The 20,748-nt window shown below is 49.9% G+C and overlaps 1 protein-coding gene across 2 annotated transcripts; it reads right to left on the bottom strand.

Annotated features, from left to right (window-relative positions):
• On the bottom strand, nt 4,132-18,939 carry WISP2 (WNT1 inducible signaling pathway protein 2). Of its 2 annotated transcripts, XM_013968914.2 has the most exons (5): nt 18,342-18,939; nt 18,086-18,200; nt 13,830-14,046; nt 7,321-7,575; nt 4,132-5,315 (listed from the first exon to the last, which is right to left on the bottom strand). In XM_013968914.2, the coding sequence occupies exons 2-5, from the start codon at nt 18,143-18,145 to the stop codon at nt 5,095-5,097; spliced, it is 753 nt and encodes a 250-aa protein (XP_013824368.2). In that variant the 5' UTR covers nt 18,146-18,200; nt 18,342-18,939; the 3' UTR covers nt 4,132-5,094. The 2 variants fall into 2 exon arrangements, with proteins under 2 accessions (XP_013824368.2, XP_017913396.1); XM_018057907.1 differs by having other exon boundaries at nt 18,086-18,939.

Here is a 20,748-nt window from a genome sequence, read left to right as displayed (position 1 = left end):
TGTGTTGTAGTCCATGGGGTCGCAAAGAGTCAGATACAACTGAGCGACTGAAATGAACTGAACTGAACCAGTTCCCAGGCTACGATGATGCTTCCAGATTGGGAACGCCACTTTGAGAACTAGCAAGGTTGAGAATTGGGAGCAAGGGTCTGACATGACCTCTGACCCTCACAGACAGGGCCACTGGGAAATCACTGTGAAACGGGCAGCCACTCCCCTTGGTCAGTTGCATATTGACTTTTCAAAGCCCCATTAAATCCCTTTTTAAAAAGCAAGATTTATTTCACTCCTTCAATGATGACTGGGCTTGGTCCATCCCGAGCACAGTTCTAGGTCCTGGGAATCCATCAGTGAATGAAGCAGACAAGTTAATTCCCACCGCTTGTGGAGTCTGGCAAAAAACAGTAAATGTTATAAGTAAGTTACCTAGTATGTTAAAAGGGGCCACGTGCATCTGGGGTATTGAAAGATATATGATATTTCTCAGTGAAATGATGACTTGTGAGTCAAACTTGAAAGAGACCAAGGGGATTCACCATGTGGATGTCTGGGGGAGGATGATGTCAGGCAGAGAGAGAACAGCCTGTGCAAAGGTCCTGGGGTGCGAGCAAGTCTGGCATATTTGAGGGAAAAGAGGGAAGCAAATAAGGTCGGAGCAGTGTGAGCAGGGAGAGAATAATTGAGGATGAGGACACAGAGGTCACAGGAGCAAAGGGGGAGGGGATGGTAGATCTTGCAGAGGCTTTTCTTTATTAAAATTGTTATTTTTAAATTTATTTTTGAGTGCGCTGGGTCTTCATTGCTGCCCCACAGGGTTTCTCTAGTTGTGGCAAGCAGGGGCTACTTCCGCAGGGCTTGAGCTCTTGAGTGCAGGCTCAGCAGTTTGTGGCACATGAGCTTCGTTGCCCCAAGGCAGGTGAAATCTTTCCAGACCAGGGACCAAACTTGTGTCCCCTGCATAGGCAGGTGGATTCTTAACCAGGGAAGCCTGTGCAAAGGCTTTTCTCAGAGTGAAAAAGAGTGGCATGATCTGACATGTTCTAACAGAATCCCTCTGGCACCCTCTGTATGGAGCAAGAGTGAAGCCAGGAGAACAGACGGCTCCCCAGTTATCTGGGCAGAGATGATGGTGGCCCAGTCAGCGGGGAGCAGTGGAGCTGGAGAGCGTGGTAAAAGGTCACACACACACACACAGCCCTGCGTGCTGTTTCATAACTAAACCAACTGGTCAGTCTAATTATCCACGCCTCCCCCCTGTCCAGGTGGCCCACACTCTCAACCTGAACTCTTTTCTCTACGTCCAGATCTGTCTCGTCTTTCATCTCCAACTGCCTCTAGCCACACTGCCCTGAGATGACTGCTGCTTCCCCAAACTCAGAACATCTAGGACACCCCCTCCTGTCTGCCACCAATGCAGGCTGCCCTCTGCTCTTCTCGGTTTCCAGTGACGGACCCCCCTTCTCCCCATCCTCCAGCAGAAAGCCCAGGGATGTGTTTAGCATCTTACTTCCCCTGGTCCTCACATCCATCCTTCCAGCAAGATCTCACAGGCATGGTCAGGCCCTGCTGGATTCTCTCATCTGCTTCTGTTCCTTCTTTCCCACTCCTACGGGCCTTACCTCTGAACCCTGCCGTGTCTGCATTTGGGGTAGCCTGGTGGCCAAGGCAAGGGCTCTGGAGCAGGACTCTCTGGGTTTGAATCCTGGCTTTGACAACTTTGAACTATGTAAATGTGGGCTGTTTCTTGAATTTCTCTGTACCTCAGTTTCTCCATTTATGAAATGGGTATGATTACACTTACTTCAGAGTGTTATTGTGAGAGTTAAAGTGAGTTGTTACATAGAAGACGCTTGGAACAGAGCCTGGCATGTGCTTAGCACACAATCAATGTTAGCTCTCATTTTTATTCTTTTAGCAATAAGTCTTTATTGAGTGTCTATTACGTGCAGAGACCTCCATCATGCTCAGAGATAATCTGACCCAGAAGAAACAGCATAGGCCTTGAGCCAGCAATTCTATTCCTAGATGCGTACCCAACAGAAATGTTGGCCAATATCCACCAGAAAACATGTACTAGAATGTTCACAATGCCTTATTCATAGAAGCCTCAAACTAGAAACTACCCAAATGCCCGTCGAGGGTAGGATGGATAAATAACATGTGCTCTATTCGCATGATGGAATCTTCTACAGTGACAAGAAAGAAGGCACTACCCTTACTTGAATATCATGGATGCAATTAATATGATGGGGCATGGCTGGGCTGGGTCCCTCCTAACTCTGGCTTCAGTGGGGGTGGCCTGAGTTTCACCTGGTGACCTCTGTTCCCAGCACCATCCCTCTTCACAAACAAGAAGATCCCCAGTCTTTGCCTTCACATCAGTCCCTAACTTGCAAAGCATCACTGAGGCAGGATGATGACAATAGCTTATTTTCAGGTGAACATAAAGGAATCACCCAACATTCACAGCATGTGATGGGCACTCACTCAACGCAATGATGCTGTAGGGTGGGTATTACTACTTATGCCCATTTTACAGATGAAAAAAGCCAAAGCACTAAGAGGTCGAGTCAATGTAATGATAGCTAAAATTTTCATTTAAATCACATAATACTCTCGACAGCCCTCTGTGTTGAGTAGTGCTATTATCCCTATTTTAGAGACTAGGAAACTGAGGCACAAAGAAGTTTAGTGTCCTGCCTGAGATCACAGCAGACAACCAGCCAGGAACAGGTGGGCAGGTTGGCTGGGCCCACTCTTCATGGCTCTGCTTACCGCTTCTCAGGGGTGAGGTCATGGGCCTTGTAGCCAACCTGGTCCGGAGTCCAGCAGCACAACCCCAGGACAACTCATTAATCACTCTGAGTCTCATTTTACCCATCTCTAAAATGGGAACATCAGTAGCACTTTCCTTTAGGGATGTCCCAAGGGTGACATGTGATTATGTGGGTAGCGCTCTTGGCAGAGAGAGCCCCAAATGCGGGAATAGTTCAGTGAAGGTCCATGGTTCTCTCCTGGCTCTCAGGATGTTATCAGACTTGTTCCGGGTAATGTCTGAAGAATATACTCATATAGAACCAGACACACCAAAGCTCTCAGGGGCCTGTGGTCAGATAAACTTGGCTTGGACTAAAATCCCACTTAATCGTAAACCAGCTTTTGGACAGATCATACTTCAAGCTGCTTCCTCATCTGTGAATCAGAGTTAGTTCTATCTTGTGAAGATTAAATGGTTCCGAACGCTGCCTGTGATTTCTCAAACTGGGGTTCCCGAAGGAGGTGGTACCCAACAGAAGTGCTGGAGGCCAGCGTACTGAGGAGCAGGTCACTGACCGCCTGTGTGCTGGGGATTGCCTGTCGCCCGGCTCGGCTTTGAACCTCAGGGCCCTGCATTCCTGGACTCCCTGGTCTGCCCAGGAGGTTTGACCAATGGGAGGCACTTCTGGGAACTGGGGGCTGGGAGAGAGCAGAAGCCACGGTCTCTCTCCCCGTCTCCATCTGCCTTTTGTTAGGATCAAGGTTACATCTCCATGGTGGCTTCCGCCCCCAGCAGACAGCCCTGCAGTGAGTCCATCTTCCTTCCGCCTTCTGCTCCTGGCTTCTGGGCTCTGCCTTCTCTCTGCCTCTCCACCCTTAGGGCTGGTATTGAGGGAACGAAGCCCTTCATTAAAGAACACCTACCGTATGGCTCTACGTGAAGTTCAAGAACACAACAACACTTCATCTATGATAGAAACCAGAACAGCAGTTGCCCTTGGGGGTAGAGAGGCTCACCTGGCCAGGGGAAATTTTCTTCTTGTTTTAAAATCTTTGGCTGTGTCACACGGCATGTGGGATCTTGGTTCCCCTACCAGGGATCGAACCTGTGCTCCCCATATTGGTAACTCAGAGTCTTAACCACTGGACCACTGTGGAAGTCCTCGGAGGAAACGTTCTGTGATGATGCAAATGTTTTACACCTTTGCTGAGGTGTGGTCATATAGGTGCATACATTTGTAAAGACTTGTGAAACCATGAGCTTAAGACTTGTGCATTTAACTGGGTGTGAATCATCCCTGGATCAGATTAGTTTAATAAGAAGAAATCCTGGTGAAATACCAAGAATATATTCTAATGTCCTGGTGGGATTCTGATGAAAACATAGTTTTTATTTTTAAACAAATACAGGTAGACTGCAGAAGAGGACATAACATTTGTATGTGGCATTTTCGTTTGTTTGTTTTTACACTTGGGCAGACCCGGGAGATGGGGAGGGACAGGGAAGCCTGGCTTGCTGCAGTCCATGGGGTCGCAAAGAGTCGGATACAACTGAGCAACTGGACGAGAACAGAGAAACAATAAAACATGTGACTTCAAACAGGATTTCACACGAGGGTTGGTTTATTTCAGGCCGTGTTCCCCGGTTTCTGGGAGGCATCCTTCATCCTCCCTTGCTGTTCTCTAGTCCAGAGTGTTTCCCAGCACTGACTTGTATAATGTGTAGCTTGGCCTGGCGCATGGCAGAGTCATGAAAACAGTTAATTCTTACTAATACAAATTGGGTTTGATGGGTCCCTTTAAGGGACATTTAAGGGTCCCATTTTGACTGTCTTCAAAACAGGGTGATTTACGTAGAATTCAATCCCTGAATTCTGCCCAGGGTGGGGAGGGAGGGTTTTCTCAGCACAAGTGTGACACACAGATGTGTGTTCAGGGATGTTCATACCTCACTCCAGGAAAGGAAGCAGGAGGTTGAGAATCTCTTTGCCCCTCTTCGCCACACCCCTAGAAAAACAGCCCATCCAGCCCAGCACCTGCTTCACTCTAATGATTAAGGGGGAGATGGTTGTCCATCTCCTGGAAAAAGCTCTGTGTGCATCTTTGATAAAGGCTGTGAATGGCTCAGAGGAAACCTGGCCATTCTCCCAGGCTGTGAGTGAGAGCGAGGGGGACTAGGGAGTGCTTCCTGCGGCATCTCAGGGTCCAGAGGGACCAGCTGGCCTGGGAACACGCTTGTCCTCCAGGGCCCGGATGGCAGACCCAAGCCGGACTGTGGCCTGCAGCCCAGACTGCCTGCCGAGCGGCTGACATAGAGTCTCCATCCTCAGCCTGGCTCTAAAAGGCTCTGCTCCTTGGGCTGTGGCCCCTGGCGGGTGGGCAGGGCCCCAGTACGCACAGGCGGCGCTGGGTTTCCAGGCGGCAGAAACGGTTCTGATTGGACACTCGGGTGGCCACGCCCAGGCCGCAGGTGGTCGAGCAGGGACCCCAGGCGGTGCTCCATTCCGGGCAGGAGACGCCAGGGGCTGGAGGGGCGACAAAGCCAGAAAACTGGGGTCCTGGGGGAGAGAGAGGGGGTCAGCTCGGCAAGGTTAGGCAGCCAACTCTACCCACTGGCTTGCGGTGCAGTCTGGGTCACGTTGCTTAATCTCTCTGGACCTCGGTTTCTTCCCTGTAAATTTCCTAATAGTTGATCGTTAGGCGTGAATAAAATAGTGGAGGTGAAGTGCTTAACACAGAGCCTGGTTCTTGTCAGCATTTCCGAAATATTGGTTATCGGGCAGCTATGATGGGATTGACCATGACGGTCCTCCAATAAAGGGCGAGTGTCTCACTTCTGTATCCTCCGCAAGTCCTGTGATAAGTAGCATCGTACAGGGAGGAGGTTGGGCCTGTGTGTGTGGTGCTGCGCGTGACCTGGCGGCAGGGATGCTGGGGCCGGCGAGGCCGGGTCTGGAACAGGGTGGCGGGTTCACCGGGGTCTAGCTTTTCCTCCTCCTCCAGGCTTGCTCTGCTCTGTTAATATTTGGTGTCCTTCCTTCCGTTCTTTTGTAACCCGTGCTTCTTAACTGGGGACCGTTTTGCCCCCTGGAAGATACTTGGCAGTGTTTGGAGACATGTTTTACTGGTCACAAATGAGGGGTGGGGGCTACTGAAGTCTAGCAGAGATGCTGCCTAACATCCTACACTGCACAGGACACCCTTTCACAGCAAAGACGTGACCTGGCTCAAATGTCACTAGTGCCCTGGTTGACACACCTTGTGTTATCCACACGTGTGTAGTATGTAGGATGTCTGTGTCCATATGGCTGTAGACACACACAGTGGAGTTCAAATTACATATACGTTGCCCTGTCCTGCTTTTTATATGTAAGGCAAACCTATCGGCGTTCACCAACGTACTGGGTTGGCCAAAAAGATCCTTCGGGTTTGTCTGCATCAGCTTAAGGGAAACCTGAAGGAATTTTTGGCCAACCCAATATTTAAACAGATGTATCATATTCCATTGTTGGGATGATCACAGCTAACATACCCTGGAGTGCTGTGTGCCAGGCTCTGTCCTAACTGCTTTGCTTGCATTTACTCATTCAGGCTTCACAGCAGTTCTGTGAGGTGGATGCACTTATTCTTATGGTTGGAGGAACTGAGACACAGAGTAGGTAAGCAGTTTTCTCAGAGTCACACAGTTGGGCTTAGAACTCAGGCAGACTCCACGCTTAAGCCACCACACTCTAGTGCCTCGCCAGTGGCACCATCTTCTATGCAACCAATGCTCTCTTTTCGGTTGCCTTAAAAAATCATATTCATATAATAATAATAATAGTTTCCCTAGTGACAATATGTATAATTATGGCTGATTTGCATTGTTGTATAGCGAAACCAGCACAACATTGTAAAGCAATTTCCCCCTAATTAAAAATAAAGTTTAAAAAATTTAAAAAAAAATGCTAGTGACCTACCATACGTAACATAGTCTCTCAAACTCAAGAGTTTACAGGCTGAGGTCACTGTCTTTCCTGCCCACCCCTAGGCCCACATTCCGGAGGCAACCACCTTGCCTCATTCAGTTTAGAATTCCTCTTTTAATAAACCCCAATAATGACATATTAACAATATTATATAATATTTAAACTGTGTTATATTAATATGTGTCCATGTCAGTATAATGATAGTCTATATTACAATAATATACCTCTACATTATTCCTCTGCTGTGAAATGTGAGGACTTGGTTCAAGTGTCCTAACCCTCCTTTCCTCCCTCTACTCTGCCATCAATTTTTAATTGGGTGTTGTTTAAAATCATACACTTGCACCTCTGCATCTTGTTTGGTCAGTTCCACTCTCCTAAGAGTCCCCTGAGCCACCTGCCCGTCCTAGCTTTTGTCAGTATAACCTTGGCTTTGATGTATCCAGTTGTCCTGGTACCTGAGGGGCCCCGCCCCGCCCCTTTCCTAACTCCTCCCCCAACCCCTCCCCATCCCCCATTCCAACCCCACCCCCACCCCCCGCCCATCGCCCTCCTTCCACCACCCCAGGCAGCCCTGGACCAGCCCGGCACTCACCTTGGGCTGGGAGGGGCTGGACTCCCAGCCCTCCTCCCTGGTCGCACACCCACTCAGGGCAGCACTTGCCCGGGACCTCCACCCTCCTGGGGTGCGGACAGTCCCAGCTGGGGAGCCGCACGTCCTCGCTGCACAGGGGCACACACGTAAAGCCGCCGTCCTCGCAGCGGCAGCGGAGCCTGCAGTGAGGCTGAAAGGTCTCCCCGTCCCGGTAGAGGCGGCCGTTCACCTCGCAGCTGCCGTCATCTTCTCCCCCTGCGGAGAAGAAACCGGACCTCCATCGGCGACCTCCCAACTTTTCCCTGGGCAGGGCTGCGCCCGCCGCCTCCTCCGCGGGGTCCTCTCTGCAGAGCTGGTCTGGAGGCGCTGGGGACGCAGAGCCCTTGGGGAAACTGAGCGCTGCAGGGGGCTCCGCCCCTCCTCCACCCCACCCCACCCCCAATCAAAGCGGTCCTGTCCTGTCACCTGCAGGAAGACAGCGTGACAGGCCACTTCCTGGAACAGGCTTTGCAGGAAGACTGGCCTGGTTTCAGCTCCTTTGCTAGCTATGGACCTTGGCCAACTGATTCTACTTCTGGTTTGTTTCCTCACCTGCAAAGTGGGTTATGAAGTGAAGTGAAAGTCGCACAGTCATGTCCGACTCTTTGCGGTAACCCCATGGACTGTATAGTCCATGGAATTCTCCAGGCCAGAATACTGGAGTGGGTAGCCTTTCCCTTCTCCAGGGGATCTTCCCAAACCAGGGATTGAACCCAGGTCTCTCGCATCAGAGACGAATTCTTTACCAGCTGAGCCACAAGGGAAGCCCAAAGTGGGTTATAATGGTACTTATTTAAGTGTGATATGGACTATAAATGAATGGTGTTTGGAATGAATACAACATGAAGGAGACCTTCAATAGATCCTAGCTGCTCTGTTGTTATTATTATTTGTATAAATTATTATATATTATTAATAATATAAATATTAATGTATTGCTGACAACTGCTCAGTTGTGACCGACTCTTTGCAACTCTATGGACTACAGCCCGCCAGGCTCCTCTGTCCATGGGATTTTTCCAGACAAGAACACTGGAGTGGGTTGCCATTTCCTTCTCCAGGGGATTGTCCCCACCCAGGGATGGAACCAGGGTCTCTTGTGTCTGCTGCATTGGCAGGCAGATTCTATACCACTAACATCACCTGGGAAGCCCATATATAATCGAATTAATAATATGTATCAATTAATATAAACATATAAAATATTACGACTATTATATACACACCGAGATTTCATGCCACAAACTTTCCTTGTCCATCTGCTGTGTTACAGTTATCACCATCAGGTCAGGGCTTAACTTGCTAGCTGTGTGACTTGGGGTAAGTGACTAAACTTCTCTGAGTCACTTTAACAATAGCAACGATGAAAACAGTAATTAGAACCTTCAGTGATGCAACATCTAGCGCAGGGTTAGGAATTCAAGAAACACTCTTTGGAGGAAGCCCTCAAATATTATGGGCATCACAGCCTCTTCCTCCCCTGGGCATGAACTCCTTGAGGGCTGGGGCCGAGAGTGTTCATCCTGGCATCTCCTGTGCCAGCTCAGAGCACGGATGGGACACACAGAACCACAGGAAATGCCCCTGGAATGAATGCCTGGTGCAAGACTCAGCACATGAGAGACACTGATAAAATAGTTCTGCTTCCTTATTCCTTTCAGATACACCGCGCCCTTCCTGGGTACCACCCACTGTGCTCCCACACAGGACCGAGAGCCAGTCCTTACCCGGGAGGGACTCAAGGGTCAATGCAGGGCACAGATGTGGATGCTGCATCTCCAAGACAGAATAAAGCGAGAGCCCTGCAGAGGGGTCTGTGAGCCACTCAGGAAGTGCAGAGAAAGGAGGGTTTCCTGGAGATGTGGGTGGCACTTCAGCTAGATCTGGGAGACAAGACTCATGGGAAGCTGCTTTTCCCAGCTCTGCTGAAAAAAACCTCAAATAGGGCCACACACATGAGGGAATTTTAGAACCGCATAGACCTGGTTCAAATCCCAGGGGATAATAACTTTAGCAAGGTTTCCTGGCATCTCTCCTGGGTCCTCCAGTTCAAAGCTGATTGGGTGGGGTGGGGGGTTATGATCCTGGGCAGCTGGTCCCCACCCTGGGATCTGTGCGCATCATGTGCAAGGTCCCAGACACCATGAGGCACCTCCAAATGTACTTGCTGTGAGACCCCAAACACCTGTGAAAGTGAAAATGAAAGTGAAGTCGCTCAGTCGTGTCCGACTCTTTGCGACCCCATGGACCCACACCTGTACACATGTATAAAACCCTTCTCCTTCTGGGCTCTCTCCAATGGTCTCCTTGTCCAGCAGCTTCCCCCAAATAACTTCAGGGCATAATCTTGTCACCTGGTAATTTCTGCATCCCTTTCCCTCTGAGAGTCCCTGGCAGGAGAAGGAACAATGAGGTTTTTTGTTTACCTGCAGCTATTTGCATATTAGTAAAGAACCTGCCTGCCAGTGCATGAGACATAAGAGATGCGAGTTTGATGTGAGTTTGATCCCTGGGTCGGGAAGATCCCCTGGAGAAGGAAATGGCAACCCACTCCAGTATTCTTACCTGGAGAATCCCATAGACAGAGGAGCCTGGGAGTTTATAGTCCACGGAGTTGAAAGAATCTGACATGACTGAAGCAACTTGGCATGCACACACTTGTACATTGTGGGACCTTAGGCAGGTGACTTAACCTCTCTGAGCCCCAGTTCCTTCACCCTCAAAATAGTGATAATACCTCATTATTGAGGATAAAATGAAATCATGTATATAAAGGACTTGTTCATAGTACCTGCTCCATAATTGGTGCCTGTTACTGAACCATTATGCCACCAAATGGTACCTGTCACACAAGCCCCACCAGAACTGTCATTATTATTCATGCATTCAGCAATTATTTACTGAGTGCCTACTATGTGCCAGACATTGTTCTAGGCAACTTGTGACATAGCAATGACTGAAACCAGCCAAATCCTGCCCTCACTGGAACTTTCGCTCTAGTGGAAACAAACAAGAAACAAAGTTGATTTGTGACATCAGATGTCAATTAGTGCTCAAAAAATAAAGGAGGGCAGGATTGAGGAGTAGAGCAGGGTTGTAGTTTTGAAATATGGTGATCAGGGAAGGCCTTACTGAGCAAGTGATGTTTGGGTAAAGATGTGAAGGAGGCGAGAGAACTTGCCGTGCAGAAATCTGGGGGAAAGAATGCCGGTAGCAGGAACAGCCTGTGCAAAGGCCCTGAGGTGGGAGCGTGCCTGGGGTATCTGGGAGGCCAGTGAGGATGGCGCAGAGAGCAGGAGGGTGTTAGATATGGTCAGAGAGAAAACAGGAGCAGGGTACTTGTTGCCCACTGAGAGGGCTTTGGCTCTTACTCTGAGAAGATGGGAGGCTGTGGGAGGCTTTTAGGCAGAGGAGGGACTTGACCTGTGATCTGATTTACGTATTTAAAGGAGCCCTCAATCTGCTGTGTTGAAAACAGACTGGGGACCAAGGACGGAAGCAAGGAGACAGTTAAGGGGCTTCTGCAAAATCCAGATGAGTTACGGTGGGGATCAGACCCGGTGGAAATATTGTGAAGGATTTACTGGTGGGGAGTGAGTGAAATGTGGAAAAAGATGGGAGAGAAGTCAAGGATGACTCCAGAATTTGAGGCTGAGCCACAGAAAAGATGGAGTTGCCCTTGGCTGAGCCTGGGAAGCTCTGCTTTTAAAGCCAGAGAGAAGGGCTACGCTGGTGCTGCACTGGTTAAGACTTAGCCTTCCAAAGCCGGGGCTGCAGGTTCGATCCCTAGTTGGGGAGCTAAGATTCCACATGCCTCAATGTCAAAAAACCAAAGCATAAAACAGAAACAATACAGTAACAAACTCAATAAAGACTTAAAATGGTCCACATCAAAAAAAAAAAATCTTAAAAGAAAGTGAGCCACACTGAACATGCACACAGCTCAGAGGCAGTCCCCTGAGAGAAGGGTTGTCCAGCTAGTGGGTGGGAGGAGAGATTTGGGCCAGCATGTTCCCTCCAGAGCCAAGACCCAGACTCAGCCTCGGTACAGTCTTAGTCCTGCCTCAGCTGTGGCTTCCCCAGCTCCCAGCCTCCAAATTCAGTTCCAGTCATTGGACATTCACGAGCACCTGTAAATTACACATTCATGAGACACATTTGGTGTCACCCAGCCAGAGCTGGAAGTTGCAGGAAGGAGCAAGGACCAAATAAATTTTTGGCCTCCAGGTATTCAAAGTCCGAATCAGGGCGGAATAGGAAAAGCCTCATAATAAATTTAGTGACAGTAACTAATCATATACTGAGTGTCAGACAGTAGAGTGAAAGAAACAAAGATTGTGGAGTCAGCTCCCTGAGTTCAAATCCCAGCTCAGCCACTTTTGAGATGTGTGACCTTGGGCAAATTACTTAACCTCTCTGGGCCTCTTTTTTCCATTTACAAAATGGGGATGACATTAGGAGCTACTTCATATGGTTGTTGAGAGGTTAAATGAGGTGATATTTTGAAACTCTGGTGCCTGGCATATGGTAAGTGCTAGGCATGTGTTCAATAAATAAATTTTGCCAAGTGCTTGACATATGTGATGACTTATCTAGATAACAGCTTGATAAGCTAAGGGTTGCTTTTCTGAGTTTTTTCTTTAGATACATTTTTTTCTCCCTTCATAGGTGATATTTATTTTATTTTTTAAATGGAAGTATATCTGATTTACAGTGTTGTGCCAATCTCTGCTGTATACCAAAGTGACTCAGTCATACACATAAAGACATTTTTTACATTCTTTTCCACTACGGTGTACCTATAGGGAATCCCATACAGTTCCCTGTGCTATACAGTTGCTATACAGTAGGACCTTTTTTGTTGTTCATGCTTTTTAAAATTTTAATTGGAGGATAATTACTTTGCAGTAATGTGATGGTTTTTGCCACACATCACCATGAACTAGCCATAGACATACATGTGTCCCCTCCAGCCTGAGCCCCCATCCTGTCCGTCTTATATATAATAGTTCATATCTACTAATCCCAAACTCTCAGTCCTTCCCTCCCCAACCCATCTCCCTTGGGCAACCACATTTTTAGGTACTTTTTTATACCAATCATCTCTAAGTTTATAAAACACATCACCCCTTTCTCATTATTACACTCCTCTTATCATAAAAAAGAATTTAACAGGGGTTTACCATGGATAACTTTATGTCTATAAGTCCTTTTTTTTAAAAAAAATCTGTTTGGCTGTGTTGGGTCTTAGTTGCAACACGTGGGGTCTTCCATCTTGGTTGTGGCCTGCGGGATCATTTTAGTTGTGGCATATGAAATCTAATTCCCTGACCAGGGATTGAACCCAGGCCTCCTGCGTTGGGAGTGTGGAGGCTGAGCCGCTGAACCACCAGGGAAGTCCCTATAAGTTGTGTTTCTCTTTTCAACAAGTTTTTTTTTTTTTTTCCTACAGACGGATTCATTGTCAATGATTCATGAGCCTTTCTTCCTTTCTCTCTCCCATTATGCACAAAGATGAGAGTGGCACAGTGCTCTGTAAGGCTCATTTAAAAAGAAAAATAGAGCACAGAGCAGTCCCTCACCCCTTTCTATTTCTCTAAAGCACTGGTTCTCCACTGGGGGCGATTTTTCTCCCCAGGCAACATCTGAAGGGAGGTGGTCACGACTTGCTGTTTGGGGTGCTACTGGCATCCAGCAGGTAGAGACCCGGAAAGCTGCTTTAATTCCTACCATGCACAGAACCACATCCCACAGCAGAGAATTACTCAGTCCCAAATGACTTGGGAGCAAAATTGAGAAACCCTGACCTAAGGCCCACCCGGAGGGCACAAGGGTAGAGTGGTGGGAGGTGTAACATGCTCAAGGTTGCTAGCAAATAGCAAACTCAGGATTCACAGGTCCAAGGGGCTCCCAACCCCAGAAAAAGACAGAACAGAATGCTGCTTCAGAGCCTGTTTGACCCAGGCCCCAGCTGTGTAACATTAAACATGTCTGTCAGTATTGTGGGGCCTCCGTTTCCTCATCTATAAAATGGGTCTGAAAGTACTTACCGCAGAGGATTATTATGAGGATCGTGTGACTTAGGAGGTAAGTGCTTAGCTCAGGGCCCGATAACACCTTACGCCTGAAATAGAGAGCTGCCCTTTCATTTTCCTAAGAGTGTCGTGAGGGTTCTGAGAAAGGGTGGTGACCTCTGGTTCGAAGAATCTGGGAGGGCTGATCAGGGGAGGAGGTGTTTGTGCTCAGCTTTGAAAGATGGCTAGATCTGGATGGATAAGAAGGGAGGTAGGCTGTTTGGTTGGTGGGTGTGATCTGAGCAAAGACAAAAGAAAAGAAGTGGGGAGTGGGCTTAGGGAACCTTGTGTCACCAGGTTTGGCTGGGAATGAGAAGGACTTCTCCTGGACTCAGGACCTGAAGGCCTTGACCGCCTCCCCATCACCCCCTCCACCAGACCCGCAAACCTGCTTACAGAGGCACACGGCCCCCCGGCCTCCAGGGCCCGCCCCGGGCTGGCAGACCAGGCCCTGGCTGAGGTCGCAGACGTGGAGATGGTCGCAGGGCTCCCCCAGCCGCCGCGCACATACCCGGCAGCAGTTGCAGCCGTCCAGCACCAGGGGCACCCCCAGTGGGCATCGGGGTGGTGGCCAGGGACAGGCACATGGTGTGGGGCACAGCTGGGCACACACCTGCAGAGAGAGAGACCTCCCTCAGCCAAGGTCATTCAGGGTGGGCAGTGAGACCCTCACGACTGACTCCTTCTCTGCCAGGCTGTGCAGTGTAGCGCCACACCTTGGCCCCGGAGTGACACAGACCTGGCCTTGAACCCCAGCACCCCCACGTCACTCTGTATGAGACGACATAGCACTGCGGTCATGAGCAAAGGCTCTGGATTAGAGTTCCAGTCTTAACTCTGTCGCTTATTGGCAGAGCAGCCTTAGGCAAGTTACTTAAGTTCTCTGAGCCTCAACTGCCTCATCTGTGAAGAGGGGGCAATAATATATAACTCAGAAGATTGTTTTGAGGAGTACATGAAATGAGGCATATAAAACCTTTAGTACATGGCCTGCCATGCCGGAGATGCTCCATGCATTTAGCTATGATGACTGCTGTGTGAATTACAATAGCGGGCTTAGCCTCTGCCTCCTGGGAACTTACAGAGGCAAAAGCAACAGAACAGAGGATTAAAATGACAGGGTTTTCTAGCAGGAGAACTGTGGATATTTATCCTGAGGGCTGAATAAATCAAACAGTGTCATGGATGTTTTTGATCTTTGGAACAATCTAGAATATGTTTCCAGATGAGCCTCAAATCAGCCAGGAAAACTTGGCCTCCTGTGGGACTTATCAATTCACAGCTTCCAGAGGCCCAGCCCTGGAATCTATGTTTTTAACGAGCCATCCAGGGGTGTTTGATGCACAGCGAGGTTACTGGTACCTCACTTCCACTCTAACCACTCTCCCCGCCATGTAAAGATGGGGAGACTGAGTTCCAGAGGGAGGAAGAGACACAGTCCCCGTGGGTTAGCTACATGGCTGGGAGCGTGCTTCCCCACTGAAGACCCACGGACCCAGAGTGAGTGCAGACTTCCTGTAACAGGGAAAAGCCCCAGCCAGGGTCCCACCCCCAGGGGCAGGCTCAAGGTATCAACCCAAGTGTCCTGACTGCCCCTCCTCACTTAGGACCGAGAACCAACCAAACCAGAAACCAGATACTCTGGGTTCCCCATATGTCCATTGGAAGGTAGGGACCAAGGGCCATGCATAATTCAAGGTGTTACTAGTGACCCACCCCATCTGGGGGCCCTTGGAAGTCTGGAGGGTTTTGTGTAGAGGATGGAAGAACTGGATGCAGTTTAGGAAGGTGAAATTAATAACCTCCTATGTCCTGTGTGCGGCCCCAAAGCAGGCAATGACCTCTCTGCCCTAATCCCTACTTTTCCCACCCCTAGGACTTCCGAGTCCTGCAAACCTCTCTGCGGCCTGCAGTTCCCACCGTGGCCACTAGGGGCCGTTCCAAATTGGCAGACCAGCCTCCTGTGTGTGTATGGGAGGGTGGGTCACAGACCAGGAAGCAATGACAGGGCCTATCCACGATGGCACCGGTAACATTAGATGCGAGTGTGCAGCAGTGTGCCTGGAGCCTTGCCAGAGGACGAGCTCCCATCTCCGCAGGCATTTCAAGCAGGAGACTGGGTGACACCAGATTCTAGAGAGGATGGTCTAGCCTCACCCCTCAAAGTGAGGTCTGGACCCGAAGCAGCATCACCTGGAAGCTTGTTAGTCATGCAGCATCTAGGGCCCTTCCTTATGACTCTGAATCTGCATTTTCATAAATTCAGATGTGATCCACACAGCACCAACCTGAGAAACAATCAGCTGGACTTTGGGTTTCCTTCCTAAACCCTCAGAGGCTGAGCTCCCTGAGTTGGTGGGAAGTAAGCAGGGTGAGGGGCAGGCCTTTGACCAGAACTGGCTCTTGGGTCCTTTCCTCCTGAAAGCAGAGGTGCCAGGACATAAGCCACACGCTTGGCACCTGGGTTCTCACTTTGGGCTCTCTCTACCGGGCAAGCTTGACAGGGCTGGATGTACAGGAGGGACCACTGATGACGCCGACGACTGTGACTGTCATTCACCACGGGCACACCATGTGCTGAGCTCTGTAACGTGCTAGCTGAACCCTCCAGTGGGAGCTACAGCATTATGCCTCTTTTATTTATTTTTTTGGCTGTACCATGTGGCGTGTGGGATCTTAGTTCCCCAACCAGGGATTGAACCCGTGCTCCCTGCAGAGGAAACATGCAGTCTTAATCACTGTACAGCCAGGGAAGTCCAGCATTATACCCATTTTAAAGACAGGGAAACTGAAGCTTAAAGCGGTATAGCGACGTCACCAATAACAGGTCGATCAGGAACAGAATCAAGGTTCATGTGCATCCAAGCCCAGGCTCTAAACTGCCACACCCACCTCTTGTCACCTATGGCTCTGATGCCAGCTTAGCCTCTGGGTCAACTTACTGTTTGTTCAAAAGGGATGGGGACAAGTCAGGGAGGGTGTTTCAGCACAGCCAAGGAGAGAGAGGTCCTGTCTAGTCTCTATCTCTATGCCCTTTCCAACCAGCCCACTCCCATGTTCAAGCTGCTCCATCACACTTGGTTGTCCCAGACCTCTGCTGTGGTCCCCAGCGGGGCAGGAGCCCTGGACAGGGAATCTTCCAAGCAAGAGTTGAGATCCAAGTTCTACTACTGACTCGCTGTGTGGCCTTGGACACTTCACTGCTGCACCAAGAGGGAGCAGTTTCCTCCTAAGTAAAATGGGGTGGAGACCACCTATCTTGGAAGCAGGGATTTAGTGAGGTCACAGGCAGCTTCTGGTCAATGTGGCCTGGCTTGTTTCCAGGTCTCTGCCACCTGCCCCTGTCCACAGGCCTGAGCTCAGGAGCTCACAGCCTGCCTGCAAGACTTGCAATTCTCTCTCCGAGGATTGTCACGGCTTTCATGTGCGTGATGACTAAGCTCCTGTGTTCTGAGGGGGATGTTGCCTGGCTCCCCGGGGCCTGGGAGGAATGGAGGGCCGGGGGAGAGAACAGTGAGTCTAGGACTGCTTCATTTTGGCCTTTCCTTTAATCCCAGGCCCAGAACCCCAAGTCTCCGGCTCCCATGACCCACGCTGTGCTCTCTGGTATCATGTCGTGCTCATCCCGGTTTGGAAGAACAGAAAGCAGGGTTAGGATGCCAGCAGGGTTCTCAGCCTTCCCCCAACCACTGCCTGGACCCAGGAGAGAGGCGTTCCTGCCTGCGATTCTCAAAAGAGCATGAAAATATAGTGAGATCATAGCTTGCAGCAGGGCCAATCCCCATGACACCAGGAACTTGGCATTTGCTAAGGTGATGGCAGGCTCAGCAACGGTGGCCTCGGTCCAGGTTGGAGGTGGAGAGATACAGACTGCAGTCCCCTCTCCTCACACCCAGGCCAGTCCTGGTCTCTGCCTCCTCTGTCGCTCTGTTGCTGTGTGGTTTCAAGCAAGTTGCCTACCCTCTCTGAGCCTTGCTTGACTGAAAACAGGAAATAATCATTCCTGATGAGGTTGTTGGGCATGTTAAGCAAGGTGGATGTTCCACAAGCCCTTTGAAAATATCCCACAGGAGAAGGTCTTTATTCTCTAGAGCTGTCTTCCTACCCCCTCCAGCTAGGGTCAGCAGGCTACTTACTGCCTGAGGGCCCGACAGCATTAAGGCCTTTGTATGAAACTTCCAATGGGCTAGGCACCCAACATCCATTCAAATCCTAGCTCCTAGTTAGACAAAGCAGGCCCCCTCTTGAGGCTCCCCATTTATAATGAGGAGACCCACTTCTGTTTGTAGAGGGACTTTAGGGATTGGTAGTCATAAAAGTCCTCTCTTAAACATTTGTCATATTCCAGGTCCTGTGCTAGGCCCTGGAGATGAACTATGATAAATGACCTTCCCAAAGGCCTCATGAACATTATACCCATTTAACTGAGGAAGGAGCTAAGGCTCAGAGAGGGGAAGGGATTTGCCTGAGGTCACACAGCAGACTTGGCTGGAGGGAAGCAGCTCTCTGGGCATCAGGGAGGGAAGCCCAGCTGAGCCCCAGCACAGGAGGCCCTCAGGAATTCTTCCAGGGGGTCCTTGGCCGTGATTTCACCTCTCCCCCACCACACCAAGGAAGCCAGTAGTACATTTCAGGGCCCAGGGCCCCCTTACCTTGGAGAGGAGACAGAGGAGGGAGAAGGCGAGGAGGTGGGTCTGAAATGTGCCTCTCATGTCACTGTGTCCCCCACGGAGCCAGCTTTGAGCCTCGGAGGCAGGACCTGTAAGTCTTTATGTTCCGGCGGCTGTGAGGTCACTCCCAGGCACGCGCACACACACACACACACACACACACGCACACACACACAGGCTGGCCTTTGTAGCCCTGCTTCTCTCCCATCCTCATCTTCCCACTGATGAGCCCATTTACCTGGAGGTGAGACCTCCGAGGCCACCAAGGGGGTGCTTGGCAGTGTCTGTGTGTGTATGTGTGTGTGCGTGCGTGTGAAAGTCAGAGCCAGTGCCAATGCCGAGAGCCTGTGACAGGCTGGCAGGGGCCTCACTAGCTCCTCCCAGCCCCAAAGGGCCTACCCAAGCTGCTGCTGGAGCCGCTGGAGCCCTGCCCCAGACCCCCTGGCCGACCCTGGCAGTGGAGGGGGTGCTGTAGGTCCAGAAAGTGCTCCGCAGACACCCCCTTTGCAGAGTTGACCCAAGTCCTCCTAAGCCCCGTGGTCCGGACTCCCAGCGGCTTCAGCGGGCCTGCGGTTTCTGGCAGGAAGATTGGCAGCCGTCCAGAAGCGGGTGTGACCCACAGCAAAACTTCCCTGGGCGGCCTGTTTGCTTTTGGCAACCAGGAGCTTCCCCATGGCCTGCTTGCTAAGCTGGGGATGGTGGCCTGCGGTGGCTGAGCCCACGCGGGCTGGACCTAGTGCGCGCTCTTGCTGGGCCCTGCTACATGGTGGGGTCCTCAGCAGTGATCTGCAGGAACCAAATCCTTTTTGTTGAATTCAGTCAACTCTGAGGCCCCTCTGTGGTATCTCCAGCTCCTGAATAGGAGGTAAGCTGAGAGGGGGAATGGACAGTAAGTGGGGGCAGGTGGAATTTCAGGGAATATAGAGTAAGGGTCCTGTTCAGACAGAGGGTGAGGGTGAGCTCTGTGAAGCGGGAGCCAGGGATGATGATGGGAGTGAGAGAGAGCGATGCTCCAGGCAGAGAGAACAGCACATAGATGCCTAGAGGTGGGGGACCTCGTGATAGCAGGGCCTATTCTGGGAGCCAAGAATGCCTGCTGTGTCTGGAGCCGACAGTGAGGTGGGAAACGGTGTCGCACATGAAGGGGTAAGACACATGAAATTCACACCACCAGAGACTCTGCGCTTCCAATGCAGGGGGCCAGGTTCGATCCCTGGTCAGGGAACTAGAACCCATAGGCCGCAACTAAGAGTTCACAGGCTACAACTAAAGATCCTGATGCTCTGTGATCTTTAAAGGGGTGGGATGGGAGTCGGGGTGGGCGGGAGGCTCAAGAAGGAGGGGATATATGTATACGTATGGCTGATTCCCTGGTGGCTCCGATGGTAAAGAGCCTGCCTGCAATGTAGGAGACCCAGGTTCGATCCCTGGGTTGGGAAGATCTCCCGGAGAAGGGAATGGCAACCCACTCCAGTATTCTTGCCTGGAAAATTCCATGAATGAAAGAGTCTGAAAAAAAAAAAAAAAAAAAAAAGAGCCTGGAGGGCTACAGTCCACGGGGTCACAAAGAGTCAGACACGACTGAGCGACTAACACACACATACAAAGCTGATTCACTTTGTTGTGCAGCAGAAACTATCACAGCATTGTAAAGCAATTATGCTCCAATTTAAAAAAGAATACTGGAAGTAGAAGAAAAACAGTGCAGACCCCACATACCACAGCGAAGACTGAAGATCCTGCAAAGACACAGCTAAGCCTTGGTGCATCCAAATATATAAGTAGATATTTTAAAAAACCTCACCACCAGTATCTCTAGGAGTGGGAAGGTATAAAGACATGAGCTCTGACTGTAGAATTTGGCAAAGGTAATATGAGAGGGGGTGTCAAGTGTGGCTGGAGAAGGCTTTGTTCCCCATCATCTCCCCCAGTATCCCAAGTCTCAAAGTGATGGAGCTGGACACCAGAAGAGTCCGGAAAGGGCAGTTGGCAAGGAAGAAGAATGACTTGATGCTGGGAGCAATTCCAGGACGAGGAGTTGATGTGAACAGAGGTTGAAGATGAAAATGTGGGATTTGATCATTTAGGGCTGGAGGAAGTGGCTGAGGGTGAGGGTTGTGGGTCCCCAGACTTGGAGAGGAGAAACAGTGTTATTTATTCAGGCTCCTGTTTGAGTTAGAGGCAGGCCTAGGGTATTTTACACCCAGAGTGGATCAGTTTTGGAATACCCACCACCTTCATATAACGAAGTGTTATCTGTCATCATTGTGAGAAAAAAACAAATATAGTTCATTTATGAACTAGAATTTGCACTTACCATGCAAAAATGTTACCCTTCGCAGTCTACACTGTTTGACTTTTCTAAATTTTAAACACAAATTAAAATTTCAAGAAGTCACCTGGGATGACAGACTTGAACTACCTGTATCTTCATCTTCTCCATCACTCTACAGCCATTGTTTTCTTTGGATCTACTTGTGAGATGCAGAAATATGTAATACCACAGGGCTGGAGGCAGGAACTGTACTTGCAGCAAGTACAAAAGATTCCAAGCTGTTAGGAACTGACTCTCTTGGTGAACCTGTGTTCCTGAGACCCTGTATGCTGGTGGCAACTGCATTCCTCGAAATTCTCCATGTCAAAGA

Source organism: Capra hircus, chromosome 13 (genome assembly GCF_001704415.2).
Source record: "Capra hircus breed San Clemente chromosome 13, ASM170441v1, whole genome shotgun sequence".
NCBI lineage: Eukaryota > Metazoa > Chordata > Mammalia > Artiodactyla > Bovidae > Capra > Capra hircus.
The sequence above is the reverse complement of the archived record's forward strand: the minus strand, read 5'-3'. Positions and strand labels throughout refer to the sequence as shown.